General features: G+C 41.1%; 1 protein-coding gene across 3 annotated transcripts in view; it reads left to right on the top strand.

The window, feature by feature from the left end:
• Positions 1 to 22,232, top strand: part of LOC123991147 (partitioning defective 3 homolog) — a 625,449-nt gene that overhangs the window by 277,310 nt on the left and 325,907 nt on the right. For all 3 annotated transcript variants that reach the window (XM_046292394.1, XM_046292392.1, XM_046292393.1), the window contains exons 7-8: positions 29 to 112; positions 17,942 to 18,067. In XM_046292394.1, the coding sequence (XP_046148350.1) occupies positions 29 to 112; positions 17,942 to 18,067 (210 nt within the window). The remainder of the gene's footprint in view (positions 1 to 28; positions 113 to 17,941; positions 18,068 to 22,232) is intronic.

The raw sequence follows: 22,232 nt of genomic DNA, 5'->3' as shown, positions 1-22,232 counted from the left end.
CCCTGCCTCATCCATCATTGTCCCACAGTGACATGCTAAAGCTGGTAGAGGTGTCCAATGTCGGCGGGCCTCTGGGGATCCACGTTGTGCCTTTCAGTGCCACGGACAGAAGGTAAACCTGACTGCTGATCGAGGATCAGGCCCCACCTGTCCATATAACAGTGTTCATTGTGATCTGAAATGAAAAACTGGTCCTAGATCAGCACTCCTACTCTGAGAAGCTAGACTTATTAGGGCCCAGCTTCCCTGTCCCAGTATGAAAAGACTACAGTACTCCTACTAGGCTAGCCCCTAGCCCCTCGTCCCGATCTGTCCGCTGCATCCTTTTGTTCAGTTTGACGCCTCTGAAATCTCTCTCTCTCTCTCTCTCTCTCTCTCTCTCTCTCTCTCTCTCTCTCTCTCTCTCTCTCTCTCTCTCTCTCTCTCTCTCTCCCTCTCTCTCTCTCTCTCTCTGTCTCTCTCAGTCTCTCTCTCTCTCTCTCTCTCCGTCTCTCTCTCTCTGTCTCTCCGTCTCTCTCCGTCTGTCTCTCTCTGTCTCTCTCTCTCTCTCCGTCTCTCTCTCTCCGTCTGTCTCTCTCTGTCCGTTCTCTCGCCAGCTCTGTCGCTCACGGCTGTCATTGTGAGTGACTGTGATGTCTCTCGGCCTCTTTTAAAAAAATCTTTCTTCTTCCTTTTGTGTTTTCAATTTCTGAAATACTTGTCCCTTACCAATGTGAGTGCTATTTTACAGCTCCAAGGAGACAATGAACATAGAAAAGGAAAGGATGAAAGTGGAAAGCGGTTTGTTCTTGACTGGAGGCTGTATAGTCTGTGTTCTACACGTTCCTTTTATTCTGAGTTCTATGTTACGAGTTCTATCCACGGGCCACAATGGACTTCAGACGTCCTCTGGTTTGAAGGTGACTTTTTGGGGGAGAAATAAATCCTTCTAGCGACTATATCTATTTAGGCTTTTGACCCTCCTCGGTGAAGAATAGTGATGACAAGAGCATGATGCTGAATATATCAGAGTTTATAGTTATTCACAATCAGCAGGAACTGGCCAATACAATCAAAACTAAAAGCGAATTCATAACATGGGTCCTACATGTACACCAATGGATTGGCACAGTGCACACCCCCAAAGTCACGGTAACATAAACGTATGTCCCAAATGGCCAGTACGGCTAAAAGTAGTGCACTATATAGGGCATAGGGTTCCATTTGGGACCCCATCACACAGTGGAAGAAACACAAAGGAAAGAGGTGAAAATACTGATGAAAGAAATGATATGGGATATCATGTGGGCCTCTGTCATTGAAGGTTGCTGTTGTCATTTCATTAAGATAACTCACTCAGGACTTTGATTCTATTGCCATTCCTGAGAAACTAGCATGATGTTGTTGAACTAGAAATAGGCTTGACCTTTGAGAATTGAGCGTCAGATTCCTACAGTATACAGCCTTAGCTTTGGCTCAGAAAAGAAAGAGAGAAAGATGAAATACCGATATTAGATATTGTAAATATAATAAACAATATGATTGAATGACTATAAACGTCAATGATTTGGATATTGGATAAAGCCTCCTGACAAACTAGCGTAAACTGTTTGTTTTCTGCTTCAAAGTGGTCCTTTGATTTTGGCCTTTAGAAGCGGCCACACTGTCTATCACTGTTGCAACATATTATTCAGTATGGTCCCATGCATACTGTTTCCTCATCAGCTCCTTCAATTATGTCCCAAACTAGATAACGTGACAGAGACTGGTTAGTCAGGTGATGTTAATGGACTGCTCAGCTCTTCCTCCAGGACATCAGGCGTGAGCTGCCGAGGGCTGTCTCATTACCGTCCAGACGAGCAGGGTCAGACTTCCGGCCCAGACGGAACACTCAGTGTCTGCTGTCACAGCGCTGCTAGCACAGCAGCCACTGGTTCTTTGCAGCTGCAGGGGAGAGAGGGACTTGGATAGGGGAGAGACACACACACTCTCTCTCTCTCGCGCAGATGCGCCACCGCCACCATTTCAATAATGAGATCTCCTTCTGTGACCACTGTGAACTGTAAACAAGACGCAGACATAATTGCGCTGCGTAAATGGATCCTGATTGCATTATTATTCAATTAAAGTCAGTAGATGGGAACAGGTGGTCTCTGTCGCTCAGTCTCCTCTGCTCAACTCCTCAACTCTCTCCCAATCAACAGGCAAAGCGTCTGCGTAGGAGCAGATGAAAGGAGGGATGCTCTAACAGACTTGCCTGTAGAGTTGTACAATTCTGATAACTTTTCCCAGATTTTCCAGAAATCTTGGCTGAAATATTCCTGTAGGGAATAAGCAGGACGTCTGGGAATTACTGAAAGTAAATGTACTGGTGGAAGACTCAATACATCTTAAATAATGCCTACTAGTTTGAAAGGAGTGAGTGGTGAGCATCTTAGCAAATGTCCAGTAGCATATGAGACAGACAACATGTGAAAGTGTGGTAATGCATTTACCATTAAGAATGAGGGCACCTTTATTAATGGTGATCAAATCACTAAAAAGCCCAATTGTATGCCCAATCATGAGACACTGTACTGAATACAGATGACTAATCAGCATCAGCACAATCTGGGTTCATTATAAAGCCCTTGAACTAAAGTAAAACACTGATCTAAGATCAGTTGCTACACTAGATAGGCTGCATCTCAAATGCTTCCCTATGGGCCCTGGTTAAAAGTAGTCCATTATAAAGGTGCCTTTTGGGATGCATCCATTGTCTTACTTCCACATCACCTAGCTAGTCTATAATGACTCTATGGTCCTCTCCTCACCACTCTATCAGCCAATTTATGAAGCCTCAGCCTGCTTAGTCTGCTCGTCGGCGGTGTGAGTGGACAAAGGCCTTTTGTACCACATAATTCTGACTTAGTAATGTGCCATTTACCCCCATTGAGGAGAGAGATGAGTTTGTGGTGGTGAGTGAGCATGCCCATGTTATACAGCCAATTAAACTAATGAACTGAGGCGGCTGGTGGCCGCAGCGTGCCCCATTCGGCTGAAACGCTAAACAGCTCCGTGAATTTAGCCTCGCTCGCCTGGAAGATAATTACTTTGCGATTTACCGGGGTTGTTATTTCTGTTTACGTATCTAATAAAGTACTGAGAAAATAGTATGTTTTTCACCTCCTACTGTCCCTGTCTACTTATGTAACCCCCCCTCTTTCCCTATCAGAAATCCCATCCAAAATGTCAATCAGAAATAAATCCCACTTAATATTCAATCTCTTTTCACTCCCTAAAGAAGTTTTTTACCTTACTTGAGTCTCAGGAGCCTTATGGTCTTAAGACTTCCCATCAGAAGTGGCAACAACAGTCTGAGTGCAGACAGTACACCTGCAGCTTCTCCTGGTCCTTTGAAACAGGAGTTATGGTTTTGCTGTCTGTGTGTCTACCAGATCTCTTTACACGTCTGTGGTAGCCCGGTGATCCGGAGGGCGAGAGAGAGTTAAAACCCCAAGCTGCTTTCTGGTGTATTTATTTACTGCATCAGGGTTTGAAGGTAAAGGTTGTGGAGCTTGGAGGGGATTGCTGAGAGGGCTGGGTGTGTGTGTGTGTGTGTGTGTGTGTGTGTGTGTGTGTGTGTGTGTGTGTGTGTGTGTGTGTGTGTGTGTGTGTGTGTGTGTGTGTGTGTGTGTGTGTGTGTGTGTGTGTGTGTGTGTGTGTGTGTGTGTGTGTGTGTGTGTGTGTGTGTGTGTGTGTGGGTGGGTTGGTGGGTGTTTGTGTGGGTGGGTGGGTGGGTGTGTGTGTGTGCACGTGTATTTATAACAATGCTGCCTGCTCACTTTTTAAGCCCTGGCTAAGCGAAGGTAGACGACAGACCGACAGCGGAGCGTCACTGAAGCTATAAGACCTTCACTAGTCTGGAGACCAGGATTAGCACTTAGATGTCCTTCCCAGGGAGAAGGAAAGGGGACAGCTCAATATTACACACCACAGCATTTCTGGGAAGAGAGAACATTGTATATGTCAACCTGCCTCATCCTGACTAAGGTTTTGTGATTTAGTTTTGGTGTCACTAATCTCATCTGATTTATGATATTGATTTGGAGATACTGATATTGATTTGGAGATTATGAAGATCCCTTGACAAAGTTACTATGCAGTGGTTCTACCGTAATAGTTACTATTCAGTGTTTTTACAGTAATAGTTACTATTCAGTGTTTCTACAGTAATAGGTACTATTCAGTGTTTCTACAGTAATTGTTACTATGCAGTGGTTCTACAGTAATAGTTACTATTCAGTGTTTGTACAGTAATAGGTACTATGCAGTGTTTCTACAGTCATATGTACTACTCAGTGTTTCTCCGGTAATAGTTACTAGTCAGTTTTTCTACAGTAATATATCCTATGCCGTGTTTCTACAGTAATATTTACTATTCAGTGTTTCTACAGTAATATTTACTATTCATTGTTTCTACAGTAATATTAACAATTCGCTAAACCCACAATAAAATCTGCTAAACACGTGTGTGACCAATACAATTTTATTTGAACTAATGTAATAGTTACGAGCCAGTGGTTCAACAGTAATAGTTACTATTCAGTGTTTCTACAGTAATATATACTAGTCAGTGGTTCAACAGTAATAGTTACTAGTCAGTGGTTCTACAGTAATAGTTACTAGTCAGTGGTTCTACAGTAATAGTTACTAGTCAGTGGTTCTACAGTAATAGTTACGTGTCAGTGGTTCAACAGTAATAGTTACTAGTCAGTGGTTCTACAGTAATAGTTACTAGTCAGTGGTTCTACAGTAATAGTTACGTGTCAGTGGTTCAACAGTAATAGTTACTAGTCAGTGGTTCAACAGTAATAGTTACTAGTCAGTGGTGCTACAGTAATAGTTACTAGTCAGTGGTTCTACAGTAATAGTTACGTGTCAGTGGTTCAACAGTAATAGTTACTAGTCAGTGGTTCTACAGTAATAGTTACTAGTCAGTGGTTCAACAGTAATAGTTACTAGTCAGTGGTTCTACAGTAATAGTTACTAGTCAGTGGTTCAACAGTAATAGTTACTAGTCAGTGGTTCTACAGTAATAGTTACTAGTCAGTGGTTCTACAGTAATAGTTACTAGTCAGTGGTTCTACAGTAATAGTTACTAGTCAGTGGTTCAACAGTAATAGTTACGTGTCAGTGGTTCAACAGTAATAGTTACTAGTCAGTGGTTCAACAGTAATAGTTACTAGTCAGTGGTTCTACAGTAATAGTTACTAGTCAGTGGTTCTACAGTAATAGTTACTAGTCAGTGGTTCAACAGTAATAGTTACTAGTCAGTGGTTCTACAGTAATAGTTACTTGTCAATAAAACTGAATTTAATTTAATAGTTACTATTCAGTGGTTCTACAGTAATAGCTATTAGTCAGTGTTTCTACAGTAATATGTACTATGCTGTGTTTCTACAGCAATAGTTACTATTCAGTGTTTCTACAGTAAGTTACTATTGTGTTTCTACAGTAATATTTAGCAATTCGCTACACACGCAATAACATCTGCTAAACACGTGTATGTGAGCAATAAAATGTAATTTAATTTAATAGTTATTTTCCAGTGTTTCTACAGTAATAGTTACTTGTCAGTGTTTCTAGAGTAATAGTTACTAATCAGTGTTTCTAGAGTAATAGTTACTAATCAGTGTTTCTATTGTAATAGTTACTAGTCAGTGGTTCAACAGTAATAGTTACTAGTCAGTGGTTCTACAGTAATAGTTACTAGTCAGTGGTTCTACAGTAATAGTTACGTGTCAGTGGTTCAACAGTAATAGTTACTAGTCAGTGGTTCAACAGTAATAGTTACTAGTCAGTGGTGCTACAGTAATAGTTACTAGTCAGTGGTTCTACAGTAATAGTTACGTGTCAGTGGTTCAACAGTAATAGTTACTAGTCAGTGGTTCTACAGTAATAGTTACTAGTCAGTGGTTCAACAGTAATAGTTACTAGTCAGTGGTTCTACAGTAATAGTTACTAGTCAGTGGTTCAACAGTAATAGTTACAAGTCAGTGGTTCTACAGTAATAGTTACTAGTCAGTGGTTCTACAGTAATAGTTACTAGTCAGTGGTTCTACAGTAATAGTTACTAGTCAGTGGTTCAACAGTAATAGTTACGTGTCAGTGGTTCAACAGTAATAGTTACTAGTCAGTGGTTCAACAGTAATAGTTACTAGTCAGTGGTTCTACAGTAATAGTTACTAGTCAGTGGTTCTACAGTAATAGTTACTAGTCAGTGGTTCAACAGTAATAGTTACTAGTCAGTGGTTCTACAGTAATAGTTACTTGTCAATAAAACTGAATTTAATTTAATAGTTACTATTCAGTGGTTCTACAGTAATAGCTATTAGTCAGTGTTTCTACAGTAATATGTACTATGCTGTGTTTCTACAGCAATAGTTACTATTCAGTGTTTCTACAGTAAGTTACTATTGTGTTTCTACAGTAATATTTAGCAATTCGCTACACACGCAATAACATCTGCTAAACACGTGTATGTGAGCAATAAAATGTAATTTAATTTAATAGTTATTTTCCAGTGTTTCTACAGTAATAGTTACCTGTCAGTGTTTCTAGAGTAATAGTTACTAATCAGTGTTTCTAGAGTAATAGTTACTAATCAGTGTTTCTATTGTAATAGTTACTAGTCAGTGGTTCAACAGTAATAGTTACTAGTCAGTGGTTCTACAGTAATAGTTACTAGTCAGTGGTTCTACAGTAATAGTTACGTGTCAGTGGTTCAACAGTAATAGTTACTAGTCAGTGGTTCAACAGTAATAGTTACTAGTCAGTGGTGCTACAGTAATAGTTACTAGTCAGTGGTTCTACAGTAATAGTTACGTGTCAGTGGTTCAACAGTAATAGTTACTAGTCAGTGGTTCTACAGTAATAGTTACTAGTCAGTGGTTCAACAGTAATAGTTACTAGTCAGTGGTTCTACAGTAATAGTTACTAGTCAGTGGTTCAACAGTAATAGTTACTAGTCAGTGGTTCTACAGTAATAATTACTAGTCAGTGGTTCTACAGTAATAGTTACTAGTCAGTGGTTCTACAGTAATAGTTACTAGTCAGTGGTTCAACAGTAATAGTTACGTGTCAGTGGTTCAACAGTAATAGTTACTAGTCAGTGGTTCAACAGTAATAGTTACTAGTCAGTGGTTCTACAGTAATAGTTACTAGTCAGTGGTTCTACAGTAATAGTTACTAGTCAGTGGTTCAACAGTAATAGTTACTAGTCAGTGGTTCTACAGTAATAGTTACTTGTCAATAAAACTGAATTTAATTTAATAGTTACTATTCAGTGGTTCTACAGTAATAGCTATTAGTCAGTGTTTCTACAGTAATATGTACTATGCTGTGTTTCTACAGCAATAGTTACTATTCAGTGTTTCTACAGTAAGTTACTATTGTGTTTCTACAGTAATATTTAGCAATTCGCTACACACGCAATAACATCTGCTAAACACGTGTATGTGAGCAATAAAATGTAATTTAATTTAATAGTTATTTTCCAGTGTTTCTACAGTAATAGTTACTTGTCAGTGTTTCTAGAGTAATAGTTACTAATCAGTGTTTCTAGAGTAATAGTTACTAATCAGTGTTTCTATTGTAATAGTTACTAGTCAGTGGTTCTACAGTAATAGTTACTAGTCGGTGGTTATAATAGTTACTAGTCGGTGGTTCTACAGTAATAGTTACTAGTCGGTGGTTATAATAGTTACTAGTCGGTGGTTCTAATGTAATAGTTACATGTCGGTGGTTATAATAGTTACTAGTCGGTGGTTCTACCGTGATAGGTACGAGTCAGTGGTTCTACAATAATAGTTACTAGTCAGTGGTTCTACCGTAATAGGTACGAGTCAGTGGTTCTACAATAATAGTTACTAGTCAGTGGTTCTACAGTAATAGTTACTAGTCGGTGGTTATAATAGTTACCAGTCGGTGGTTCTACAGTAATAGTTACTAGTCGGTGGTTATAATAGTTACTAGTCAGTGGTTCTACAGTAATAGTTACTAGTCGGTGGTTCTAATGTAATAGTTACATGTCGGTGATTATAATAGTTACTAGTCAGTGGTTCTACCGTAATAGGTACGAGTCAGTGGTTCTACAATAATAGTTACTAGTCAGTGGTTCTACAGTAATGAAGTCTAGGGCGATGTGAGACCATGGTCGAGAAGGAATGGGGAGCGGTCTGAGACGACCGGCAGGAGGAGAGTTACCCGACTTAGTCTGCGCGCAGTCCGAACAAGCAGCCACGAAACGGCGCGTGTCACGCTTCTGAGTCGGCCACCAAAAGCGCTGGCGAATAGACGCAAGAGTGCCTCGAACACCGGGATGACCAGCTAACTTGGCAGAGTGAGCCCACTGAAGAACAGCCAGACGAGTGGAAACAGGAACGAAAAGGAGGTTACTAGGACAAGCGCGCGGCGACGCAGTGTGCGTGAGTGCTTGCTTAACCTGTCTTTCAATTCCCCAGACTGTCAACCCGACAACACGCCCATAAGGAAGAATCCCCTCGGGATCAGTAGAAGCCACAGAAGAACTAAACAGAAGGGATAAGGCATCAGGCTTGGTGTTCTTGCTACCCGGACGGTAAGAAATCACAAACTCGAAACGAGCGAAAAACAACGCCCAACGAGCTTGACGGGCATTAAGTCGTTTGGCAGAACGGATGTACTCAAGGTTCTTATGGTCTGTCCAAACGACAAAAGGAACGGTCGCCCCCTCCAACCACTGTCGCCATTCGCCTAGGGCTAAGCGGATGGCGAGCAGTTCACGGTTACCCACATCATAGTTGCGCTCAGATGGCGACAGGCGATGAGAAAAATAAGCGCAAGGATGAACCTTATCGTCAGACTGGAAGCGCTGGGATAGAATGGCTCCCACGCCTACCTCTGAAGCGTCAACCTCGACAATGAATTGTCTAGTGACGTCAGGAGTAACGAGGATAGGAGCGGACGTAAAACGTTCTTTTAGAAGATCAAAAGCTCCCTGGGCGGAACCGGACCACTTAAAACACGTCTTGACAGAAGTAAGAGCTGTGAGAGGGGCAGCAACTTGACCGAAATTACGAATGAAACGCCGATAGAAATTAGCGAAACCTAAAAAGCGCTGCAACTCGACACGTGACCTTGGAACGGGCCAATCACTGACAGCTTGGACCTTAGCGGAATCCATCTGAATGCCTTCAGCGGAAATAACGGAACCGAGAAAAGTAACGGAGGAGACATGAAAAGAGCACTTCTCAGCCTTTACGTAGAGACAATTCTCTAAAAGGCGCTGTAGAACACGTCGAACGTGCTGAACATGAATCTCGAGTGACGGTGAAAAAATCAGGATATCGTCAAGATAGACAAAAACAAAGATGTTCAGCATGTCTCTCAGAACATCATTAACTAATGCCTGAAAAACAGCTGGCGCATTGGCGAGACCAAAAGGCAGAACCCGGTACTCAAAATGCCCTAACGGAGTGTTAAACGCCGTTTTCCACTCGTCCCCCCTCTCTGATGCGCACGAGATGGTAAGCGTTACGAAGGTCCAACTTAGTAAAGCACCTGGCTCCCTGCAGAATCTCGAAGGCTGATGACATAAGGGGAAGCGGATAACGATTCTTAACCGTTATGTCATTCAGCCCTCGATAATCCACGCAGGGGCGCAGAGTACCGTCCTTCTTCTTAACAAAAGAACCCCGCCCCGGCCGGAGAGGAAGAAGGCACTATGGTACCGGCGTCAAGAGACACAGATAAATAATCCTCGAGAGCCTTACGTTCGGGAGCCGACAGAGAGTATAGTCTACCCCGAGGAGGAGTGGTCCCCGGAAGGAGATCAATACTACAATCATACGACCGGTGAGGAGGAAGGGAGTTGGCTCGGGACCGACTGAAGACCGTGCGCAGATCATGATATTCCTCCGGCACTCCTGTCAAATCGCCAGGTTCCTCCTGAGAAGTGGGGACAGAAGAAATGGGAGGGATGGCAGACATTAAGCACTTCACATGACAAGATACGTTCCAGGATAGGATAGAATTACAAGACCAATTAATAGAAGGATTATGACATACTAGCCAGGGATGACCCAAAACAACAGGTGTGAAAGGTGAACGAAAAATCAAAAAAGAAATAGTCTCACTGTGGTTACCAGATACTGTGAGAGTTAAAGGTAGTGTCTCAAATCTGATACTGGGAAGATGACTACCATCTAAGGCAAACATGGGCGTAGGCTTGTCTAACTGTCTGAAAGGAATGTTATGTTTCCGAACCCATGCTTCGTCCATGAAACAACCCTCAGCCCCAGAGTCAATCAAGGCACTGCATGTAGCACCCGAACCGGTCCAGCGTAGATGGACCGACATAGTAGTACAAGATCTAGATGAAGAGACCTGAGTAGTAGCGCTCACCAGTAGCCCTCCGCTTACTGATGGGCTCTGGCCTCTTACTGGACATGAATTAACAAAATGTCCATCAAATCCGCAATAGAGGCACAGGCGGTTGGTGATCCTCCGTTCCCTCTCCTTAGTCGAGATGCGAATCCCTCCCAGCTGCATGGGCTCAGTCTCAGAGCCAGAGGAGGGAGATGGTTGCGATGCGGAGCAGGGAAACACCGTTGATGCGAGCTCTCTTCCACGAGCCTGGTAACGAAGATCTACCCGTCGTTCTATGCGGATGGCGAGAGCAATCAAAGAGTCCACACTGGAAGGAACCTCCCGAGAGAGAATCTCATCTTTGACCACTGTGTGGAGTCCCTCCAGAAAACGAGCGAGCAGCGCCGGCTCGTTCCAGTCACTAGAGGCAGCAAGAGTACGAAACTCTATAGAGTAATCCGTTATGGATCGATCACCTTGGCATAGGGAAGCCAGGACCCTAGAAGCCTCCCCACCAAAAACTGAACGGTCAAAAACCCGAATCATCTCCTCTTTAAAGTTCTGGTAATTGTTAGAACAATCAGCCCTTGCCTCCCAGATAGCTGTGCCCCACTCTCGGGCCCGGCCAGTAAGGAGTGAAATGACGTAAGCAACCCGAGCTCTCTCTCTAGAGTATGTGTTGGGTTGGAGAGAGAACACAATCTCACACTGGGTGAGAAAGGAGCGGCACTCAGTGGGCTGCCCGGAGTAGCAAGGTGGGTTATTAACCCTAGGTTCTGGAGGCTCGGCAGGCCAGGAAGTAACAGGTGGCACGAGACGAAGACTCTGGAACTGTCCAGAGAGGTCGGAAACCTGAGCGGCCAGGCTCTTCACGGCATGGCGAGCAGCAGACAATTCCTGCTCGTGTCTGCCGAGCATGGCTCCTTGGATCTCGACGGCAGTGTTACGAGCGTCTGTAGTCGCTGGGTCCATTCCTTGGTCGGATCCTTCTGTCATGCAGGTGAATGAGGACCCAAAAGCGACTTGGCGAAAACAGAGTATTTAATCCAGAATAAACTTTACAAAACAAAAAGCATAATACTACACGTAAAGACGAGAACAGACTGGAGACTTGATCGAGAACTGCAAGTGAACAGCAGGTTGCCTCGGGAAGGCACTTGAACCAAACAGACTCAGACACCTGCTCACCACGCAGCATCTGAGGAAAACACGACACGACAGGGCGATACACAAACACAGCACGGTGAATTCTAGACAAGGAACCGACAGGGCAGGTACGGGAAACAAGGAGAGAAATAGGGACTCTAATCAGGGAAAAGGATCGGGAACAGGTGTGGGAAGACTAAATGATGATTAGGGGAATAGGAACAGCTGGGAGCAGGAACGGAATGATAGAGAGAAGAGAGAGCGAGAGAGTGAGAGAGGGAGGGGGAGAGAGAGGGATAGAAAGAGGGAAAGAACCTAATAAGACCAGCAGAGGGAAACGAATAGAATGGGAAGCACAGGGACAAGACATGATAATAAATGACAAAACATGACAGTAATAGTTACTAGTCAGTGGTTCAACAATAATAGTTACGTGTCAGTGGTTCTACAGTAATAGTTACTAGTCAGTGGTTCAACAATAATAGTTACGTGTCAGTGGTTCTACAGTAATAGTTACGTGTCAGTGGTTCAACAGTAATAGTTACTAGTCAGTGGTTCAACAGTAATAGTTACTAGTCAGTGGTTCAACAGTAATAGTTACTAGTCAGTGGTTCTACAGTAATAGTTACATGTCGGTGATTATAATAGTTACTAGTCAGTGGTTCTACCGTAATAGGTACGAGTCAGTGGTTCTACAATAATAGTTACTAGTCAGTGGTTCTACAGTAATAGTTACTAGTCAGTGGTTCAACAATAATAGTTATGTGTCAGTGGTTCTACAGTAATAGTTACGTGTCATTGGTTCAACAGTAATAGTTACTAGTCAGTGGTTCAACAGTAATAGTTACTAGTCAGTGGTTCAACAGTAATAGTTACTAGTCAGTGGTTCTACAGTAATAGTTACTAGTCAGTGGTTCAACAGTAATAGTTACTAGTCAGTGGTTCTACAGTAATAGTTACTAGTCAGTGGTTCTACAGTAATAGTTACTAGTCAGTGGTTCTACAGTAATAGTTACTAGTCAGTGGTTCAACAGGAATAGTTACGTGTCAGTGGTTCTACAGTAATAGTTACTAGTCAGTGGTTCAACAGTAATAGTTACTAGTCAGTGGTTCTACAGTAATAGTTACTAGTCAGTGGTTCTACAGTAATATATACTAGTCAGTGGTTCAACAGTAATAGTTATTAGTCAGTGGTTCTACAGTAATAGTTACTAGTCAGTGGTTCAACAGTAATAGTTACTAGTCAGTGGTTCAACAGTAATAGTTACGTGTCAGTGGTTCTACAGTAATAGTTACTAGTCAGTGGTTCAACAGTAATAGTTACTAGTCAGTGGTTCTACAGTAATAGTTACTAGTCAGTGGTTCTACAGTAATAGTTACTAGTCAGTGGTTCTACAGTAACATATACTAGTCAGTGGTTCAACAGTAATAGTTACCAGTCAGTGGTTCTACAGTAATAGTTACTAGTCAGTGGTTCAACAGTAATAGTTACTAGTCAGTGGTTCTACAGTAATAGTTACTAGTCAGTGGTTCTACAGTAACATATACTAGTCAGTGGTTCTACAGTAACATATACTAGTCAGTGGTTCAACAGTAATAGTTACTAGTCAGTGGTTCTACAGTAATAGTTACTAGTCAGTGGTTCTACAGTAATAGTTACTAGTCAGTGGTTCTACAGTAATAGTTACTAGTCAGTGGTTCAACAGTAATAGTTACGTGTCAGTGGTTCTACAGTAATAGTTACGTGTCAGTGGTTCTACAGTAATAGTTACTAGCCAGTGGTTCAACAGTAATAGTTACTAGTCAGTGGTTCAACAGTAATAGTTACTAGTCAGTGGTTCTACAGTAATAGTTACTAGTCAGTGGTTCTACAGTAATAGTTACTAGTCAGTGGTTCTACAGTAATAGTTACTAGTCAGTGGTTCAACAGTAATAGTTACGTGTCAGTGGTTCTACAGTAATAGTTACTTGTCAATAAAACTGAATTTAATTTAATAGTTACTATTCAGTGTTTCTACAGTAATATATACTAGTCAGTGGTTCGACAGTAATATTTACTAGTCAGTGTTTCTACAGTAATAGTTACGTGTCAGTGGTTCTACAGTAATAGTTACGTGTCAGTGGTTCAACAGTAATAGTTACTAGTCAGTGGTTCAACAGTAATAGTTACTAGTCAGTGGTTCAACAGTAATAGTTACTATTCAGTGGTTCTACAGTAATAGCTATTAGTCAGTGTTTCTACAGTAATATGTACTATGCTGTGTTTCTACAGCAATAGTTACTATTCAGTGTTTCTACAGTAAGTTACTATTGTGTTTCTACAGTAATATTTAGCAATTCGCTACACACGCAATAACATCTGCTAAACACGTGTATGTGAGCAATAAAATGTAATTTAATTTAATAGTTATTTTCCAGTGTTTCTACAGTAATAGTTACTTGTCAGTGTTTCTAGAGTAATAGTTACTAATCAGTGTTTCTAGAGTAATAGGTACTAATCAGTGTTTCTATTGTAATAGTTACTAGTCAGTGGTTCTACAGTAATAGTTACTAGTCGGTGGTTATAATAGTTACTAGTCGGTGGTTATAATAGTTACTAGTCGGTGGTTCTAATGTAATAGCTACTAGTCGGTGGTTCTAATGTAATAGTTACTAGTCGGTGGTTCTAATGTAATAGTTACATGTCGGTGGTTATAATAGTTACTAGTCGGTGGTTCTAATGTAATAGTTACTAGTCGGTGGTTCTAATGTAATAGTTACTAGTCGGTGGTTCTAATGTAATAGTTACTAGTCGGTGGTTCTAATGTAATAGTTACATGTCGGTGGTTATAATAGTTACTAGTCACTGGTTCTACCGTAATAGGTACGAGTCAGTGGTTCTACAATAATAGTTACTAGTCAGTGGTTCTACAATAATAGTTACTAGTCAGTGGTTCTACAGTAATAGTTACTAGTCGGTGGTTATAATAGTTACCAGTCGGTGGTTCTACAGTAATAGTTACTAGTCGGTGGTTATAATAGTTACCAGTCAGTGGTTCTACAGTAATAGTTACTAGTCAGTGGTTCAACAGTAATAGTTACTAGTCAGTGGTTCTACAGTAATAGTTACTAGTCAGTGGTTCTACAGTAACATATACTAGTCAGTGGTTCTACAGTAACATATACTAGTCAGTGGTTCAACAGTAATAGTTACTAGTCAGTGGTTCTACAGTAATAGTTACTAGTCAGTGGTTCTACAGTAATAGTTACTAGTCAGTGGTTCTACAGTAATAGTTACTAGTCAGTGGTTCTACAGTAATAGTTACGTGTCAGTGGTTCTACAGTAATAGTTACGTGTCAGTGGTTCTACAGTAATAGTTACTAGCCAGTGGTTCAACAGTAATAGTTACTAGTCAGTGGTTCAACAGTAATAGTTACTAGTCAGTGGTTCTACAGTAATAGTTACTAGTCAGTGGTTCTACAGTAATAGTTACTAGTCAGTGGTTCTACAGTAATAGTTACTAGTCAGTGGTTCAACAGTAATAGTTACGTGTCAGTGGTTCTACAGTAATAGTTACTAGTCAGTGGTTCAACAGTAATAGTTACGTGTCAGTGGTTCTACAGTAATAGTTACTTGTCAATAAAACTGAATTTAATTTAATAGTTACTATTCAGTGTTTCTACAGTAATATATACTAGTCAGTGGTTCGACAGTAATATTTACTAGTCAGTGTTTCTACAGTAATAGTTACGTGTCAGTGGTTCTACAGTAATAGTTACGTGTCAGTGGTTCAACAGTAATAGTTACTAGTCAGTGGTTCAACAGTAATAGTTACTAGTCAGTGGTTCAACAGTAATAGTTACAATTCAGTGGTTCTACAGTAATAGCTATTAGTCAGTGTTTCTACAGTAATATGTACTATGCTGTGTTTCTACAGCAATAGTTACTATTCAGTGTTTCTACAGTAAGTTACTATTGTGTTTCTACAGTAATATTTAGCAATTCGCTACACACGCAATAACATCTGCTAAACACGTGTATGTGAGCAATAAAATGTAATTTAATTTAATAGTTATTTTCCAGTGTTTCTACAGTAATAGTTACTTGTCAGTGTTTCTAGAGTAATAGTTACTAATCAGTGTTTCTAGAGTAATAGTTACTAATCAGTGTTTCTATTGTAATAGTTACTAGTCAGTGGTTCTACAGTAATAGTTACTAGTCGGTGGTTATAATAGTTACTAGTCGGTGGTTATAATAGTTACTAGTCGGTGGTTCTAATGTAATAGTTACTAGTCGGTGGTTCTAATGTAATAGTTACTAGTCGGTGGTTCTAATGTAATAGTTACGGTGGTTATAATAGTTACTAGTCGGTGTTATAATAGTTCGGTGGTTATAATGTTAAGTCGGTGGTTCTAATGTAATAGTTACTAGTCGGTGGTTCTAATGTAATAGTTACTAGTCGGTGGTTCTAATGTAATAGTTATGTCGGTGGTTATAATAGTTACTAGTCGGTGGTTCTAATGTAATAGTTACTAGTCGGTGGTTCTAATGTAATAGTTACTAGTCGGTGGTTCTAATGTAATAGTTACTAGTCGGTGGTTCTAATGTAATAGTTACATGTCGGTGGTTATAATAGTTACTAGTCACTGGTTTCTAATAATAGTACGAGTCAGTGGTTCTACAATAATAGTTACTAGTCAGTGGTTCTACAGTAATAGTTACTAGTCGGTGGTTATAATAGTTACTAGTCAGTGGTTTCTAGTCAGTGGTTCTACAATAATAGTTACTAGTCAGTGGTTCTACAGTAATAGTTACTAGTCGGTGGTTATAATAGTTACTAGTCGGTGGTTCTCAGTAATAGTTAAGTCGGTGGTTATAATAGTTTACTAGTCGGTGGTTATAATAGTTACTAGTCGGTGGTTCTACAGTAATAGTTACTAGTCGGTGGTTATAATAGTTACTAGTCGGTGGTTCTAATGTAATAGTTACATGTCGGTGATTATAATAGTTACTAGTCAGTGGTTCTACCGTAATAGGTACGAGTCAGTGGTTCTACAGTAATAGTTACTAGTCGGTGGTTATAATAGTTACTAGTCGGTGGTTCTAATGTAATAGTTGCATGTTGGTGATTATAATAGTTACTAGTCAGTGGTTCTACAGTAATAGTTACTAGTCAGTGGTTCTACAGTAATAGTTACTAGTCGGTGGTTATAATAGTTACTAGTCGGTGGTTCTAATGTAATAGTTACATGTCGGTGATTATAATAGTTACTAGTCAGTGGTTCTACCGTAATAGGTACGAGTCAGTGGTTCTACAGTAATAGTTACTAGTCGGTGGTTATAATAGTTACTAGTCGGTGGTTCTAATGTAATAGTTACATGTCGGTGATTATAATAGTTACTAGTCAGTGGTCGAGTCAGTGGTTCTACAGTAATAGTTACTAGTCGGTGGTTATAATAGTTACTAGTCGGTGGTTCTAATGTAATAGTTACATGTCAGTGGTTATAATAGTTACTATTCAGTGGTTCTACCGTAATAGGTACGAGTCAGTGGTTCTACAATAATAGTTACTAGTCAGTGGTTCTACCGTAATAGGTACTAGTCAGTGGTTCTACAATAATAGTTACTTGTCAGTGGTTCTACACTATTCGTTTCCTGTCAGTGGTTCTACAGTAATAGTTACGAGTCAGTGGTTCTAATAGTTACTAGTCGGTGGTTCTACAGTAGTAGTTACCTATCAGTGGTTCGACAGTAATGGCGTGTTCTATGCATGTCTTCACAACCCATCTTTTTACATTCCATTACCTGTATCTTTGGACTTTTCTTTACATGACAATCTTTCTAATGAATTCCCTAATCTCAATTAAATGGATGCAGAGGACAATTCCTAGTTGTGTGAAAAGTCTTGCGCCTGGTGTGTGTGAAGTGTGTATACTGTAACGTGTGGTTTGACCTGGTCTGTCGAGTGTGTTATATGTGTGTGTGGCGTAAGTTCAAAGTATGTAAGGTGTGTGTGTGTAACGTGTGGTTTGACCTGGTCTGTCGAGTGTGTTATATGTGTGTGTGGCGTAAGTTTAAAGTCTGTAAGGTGTGTGTGTGTAACGTGTGGTTTGACCTGGTCTGTCGAGTGTGTTATATGTGTGTGTGGCGTAAGTTTAAAGTCTGTAAGGTGTGTGTGTGTAACGTGTGGTTTGACCTGGTCTGTCGAGTGTGTTATATGTGTGTGTGGCGTAAGTTTAAAGTCTGTAAGGTGTGTGTGTGTAACGTGTGGTTTGACCTGGTCTGTCGAGTGTGTTATATGTGTGTGTGGCGTAAGTTTAAAGTCTGTAAGGTGTGTGTGTGTAACGTGTGGTTTGACCTGGTCTGTCGAGTGTGTTATATATGTGTGTGGCGTAAGTTTAAAGTCTGTAAGGTGTGTGTGTGTAACGTGTGTACCGTTGTTCCAGGACCCTTGGGTTGTTAGTGAAGCGTCTGGAGCGCGGCGGCAAGGCGGAGCAGGAAGGCCTGTTCCAGGAGAACGACTGTGTCGTCAAGATTAATAACGGGGATCTGAGGAACATCCGATTTGAACAGTAAGGCCCCCCCCCCCCGGCTTCGCCTCTGTCTTGACCTACAGAGATGGGACATATTCAACATTTACCTCTTAACTTTCTTAAACCTATCTTTCATAAGCTTTTTACTCTCTGCCTCTGTCTCTTCCTTTCTTTCTCCAAAATGTACAGTAATACATTGTATTTAAGCATTATGAGTCAGATACAGACTATTAGAAATGTGAGAGTTGTGCCCTCAGTGATTCTCCATAAAGTCCTTATGGTGACCTATAGTTCTTGATAAGAGCCTCTACCCCTCTGACCTTACCAACCTTAATACAGTGGGGCAAAAAGTATTTAGTCAGCCACCAATTGTGCAAGTTCTCCCACTTAAAAAGATGAGAGAGGCTTGTAATTGTCATTATAGGTACACTTAAAAAAAAAATCCTGAAAATCACATTGTAGGATTTTTAGTGAATTTATTTGCAAATTATGGTGGAAAATAGGTATTTGGTCAATAACAAAAGTTTATCTCAATACTTTGTTATATACCCTTTGTTGGCAATGACAGAGGTCAAATGTTTTCTGTAAGTCTTCACAAGGTTTTCACACAGTGTTGCTGGTATTTTGGCCCATTCCTCCATGCAGATTTCCTCTAGAGCAGTGATGTTTTGGGGCTGTTGCTGGGCGACACGGACTTTCAACTCCCTCCAAAGATTTTCTATGGGGTTGAGATCTGGAGACTGGCTAGGCCACTCCAGGACCTTGAAATGCTTCTTACGAAGCCACTCCTTTGTTGCCCGGGCGGTGTGTTTGGGATCGTTGTCATGCTGAAAGACCCAGCCACGTTTCATCTTCAATGCCCTTGCTGATGGAAGGTTTTCACTCAGAATCTCACAATACATGGCCCCATTAATTATTTCCTTTACACGGATCAGTCGTCCTGGTCCCTTTGCAGAAAAACAGTCCCAAAGCATGATGTTTCCACCCCCATGCTTCACAGTAGGTATGGTGTTCTTTGGATGCAACTTAGCATTCTTTGTCCTCCAAACACGACGAGTTGAGTTTTTACCAAGAAGTTCTATTTTGGTTTCATCTGACCATATGACATTTTCCCAATCTTCTTCTGGATCATCAAAATGCTCTCTAGCAAACTTCAGACGGGCCTGGGCATGTACTGGCTTAAGCAGGGGGACACGTCTGGCACTGCAGGATTTGAGTCCCTGGCGGCGTAGTGTGTTACTGATGGTAGGCTTTGTTACTTTGGTCCCAACTCTCTGCAGGTCATTCACTAGGTACCCCCGTGTGGTTCTGGGATTTTTGCTCACCGGTCTTGTGATCATTTTGACCCCACGGGGTGAGATCTTGCGTGGAGCCCCAGATCGAGGGAGTTTATCAGTGGTCTTGTATGTCTTCCATTTCCTAATAATTGCTCCCACAGTTGATTTCTTCAAACCAAGCTGCTTACGTATTGCAGATTCAGTCTTCCCAGCCTGGTGCAGGTCTACAATTTTCTTTCTGGTGTCCTTTGACAGCTCTTTGGTCTTGGCCATAGTGGAGTTTGGAGTGTGACTGTTTGAGGTTGTGGACAGGTGTATTTTATACTGATAACAAGTTCAAACAGGTACCATTAATACAGGTAACGAGTGGAGGACAGAGGAGCCTCTTAAAGAAGAAGTTACAGGTCTATGAGAGCCAGAAATCTTGCTTGTTTGTAGGTGACCAAATACTTATTTTCCACCATAATTTGCAAATAAATTCATATAAAATCCTACAATGTGATTTTCTTGATTTTTTTTCCTCGTTTTGTCTGTCATAGTTGAAGTGTACCTTTGATTAAAATGACAGGCCTCTCTCATCTTTTTAAGTGGGAGAACGTGCACAATTGGTGGCTGATTAAAAACTTTTTGCCCCACTGTATACCTTAGCTCCCCTACCCCTCTGACCTTACCAACCTTTACCTCTCTAGGCTAGATGGGATTCAAACTACAGAATTGTAAATATTTAACATTCTTGAAAATTCACATGCAATATGTCAAAATAAAGCTTAACTTCTTGTTAATCCAGCCATGGTGTCGTATTTCAAAAAGGCTTTACGGTGAAAGCAAACCATGCGATTATCTGAGGACCGCACTCCATCAAACAAACACAGACAATTATATTTAATCCCGCCAGGCGCGACACAAAACTCAGAAATAACTATATAATTCATGCCTTACCTTTGAAGAGATTCTTCTGTTGGCACTCCAATATGTCCCATAAACATCACAAATGGTCCTTTTGTTCGATTAATTCCGGTTCCAACTCGCGCAACATGACTACAAAATATCTCATAAGTTACCTGTAATCTTTGTCCAAACATTTCAAACTTTCCTAATGCACCTTTAGTTCTTTTTTTTACATAAATAAACAATCAAATTTAAGACGGGATAAACTGTGTTCCACAACAGCACACTAGACTTGACCCTCGTGCTGAACAACTCTACTTCTTCATTACACAAAGAAAAAACATCAACCAATTTCTAAAGACTGCTGACATTCAGTGGAAGCGATAGGAACTGCAAGCAAGTGCCTTAGAAATATAGATCCACATAGAAACCCCATTGAAAACGCTGTCGCCTCAAACCATCGTGGATGGTTTGTCCTCTGGGTTTCGCCTGCCAAATAATGTTATGTTATACTCAGACATCATTCAAACAGTTTTAGAAACTTCAGAGTGTTTTCTATCCAAAACTACTAATAATATGCATATCCTAGACTCTGGGCCTGAGTAGCAGGCAGTTTACTTTGGGCACGCTTTTCATCCGGACGTGAAAATACCGCCCCCTAGCCTAGAGAGGTTAATATACCTTAGCGCCTGAGCCTCACCTTCCTCTGTTCTATTGATTTATTGCTACTTTTCATTTCCTAAAGTGGATTGAAGATACAAGGCCATCGCAACATGGAGCTAGGAGGGGACACACACACTAACACAGCTTTAGAGTCATATTGGTTCTGTCTTTTCCAGAGATGAGAAATATATTGCATTTTGTCCAGACCCTGACCCAAAGCAAGCATGTGGAAGGAGGTTGCCCTGACCGATATCCTGCCCATTAGGAAGAGCTCCTGCCTGGTTTAGTGCTGGCTAGGATGGAGCTTTCAGGATTCACGGTTAGCTGTCTTAGGGTGCGGCCCGATGGGGTGTCTGTTGATCTGGTAGGGTCTGCCTGGCTATAGGCTATACAGAGAGTACATGTGGAGGGGACACTACGTGTACATTGTGTTAATTAATACACCTGTCATCAAACATACAGTACCGTCATGGCCTAGTTCAGTTTGCTTGTGTTCTGTTAGATTATATCTTTATAACAAAGCATTTTCACATTTTCTAAATACACTTTGTGATTAAGTTTGGCAACAGTTCTTACCTGGCCCAGCATTCAAAACTCAAAACTGTTGTACTTACTTAGCTAGCTACATTGTTAATTCAATCATCTAGACTTGGCAAGCCACTGAAGTGTTTGGCAATAGTAAATATTGTGCTTGACTTTTCATTGGTAAACATCCACACTACCTCCCTGGCCTCTCTGCCGTGAAAGAGGTGTATTTGTACTTTGCAAACCAAATCCTCAAGGGAGAAATGTTTTGTATCGCTCCACGTACACATGGCTCACAGCTCTCACCGGCATTCACAAACGTGACCGCACCACAATATGATTCTAGTGGCGAAGTAAATCACTTTTTACAATCTCTCTACTCTCCTTGATTGTGCACTGCACCGTACGGAGATAATTCCAAGTGATATTATAATCTTATTGGATTGTTTTGCATGGATAAATATTTAGAAGCGGTTAATCTAACTAAATGTAATGATGCATTGATGGGGTAATTTATTATTCAATCAGAAAGCTGAGCTGCTGTCTCCTCGTCGTCTGATTACTGGAGTGTCACTGTGCCTCTCATTACCCACCGTAGGCTGCTGCAGTTCACATGATTTGAGGGAGAAATTAACATAAGAATGAAGGACAAAATCCCAAAGAAGTGTCTCGGCACACTCCGCTCCGCACTGAGGTGAAAGAGCTCCAAATGAAGTGCTGTTTATAACGGCGGAAGCGGCTTAGCGATTGTCAATAACTCATTTGGACGGGTTCAATGCGGTATCATGGGCGTGATAATGGAGAGGCTGAGAACGCGAGGGGGGGATTGTTGGCTATCACATCATCCTTTG

This window comes from Oncorhynchus gorbuscha, linkage group LG12 (genome assembly GCF_021184085.1).
Source record: "Oncorhynchus gorbuscha isolate QuinsamMale2020 ecotype Even-year linkage group LG12, OgorEven_v1.0, whole genome shotgun sequence".
Taxonomy (NCBI): Eukaryota; Metazoa; Chordata; class Actinopteri; order Salmoniformes; family Salmonidae; genus Oncorhynchus; species Oncorhynchus gorbuscha.
The sequence above is the reverse complement of the archived record's forward strand: the minus strand, read 5'-3'. Positions and strand labels throughout refer to the sequence as shown.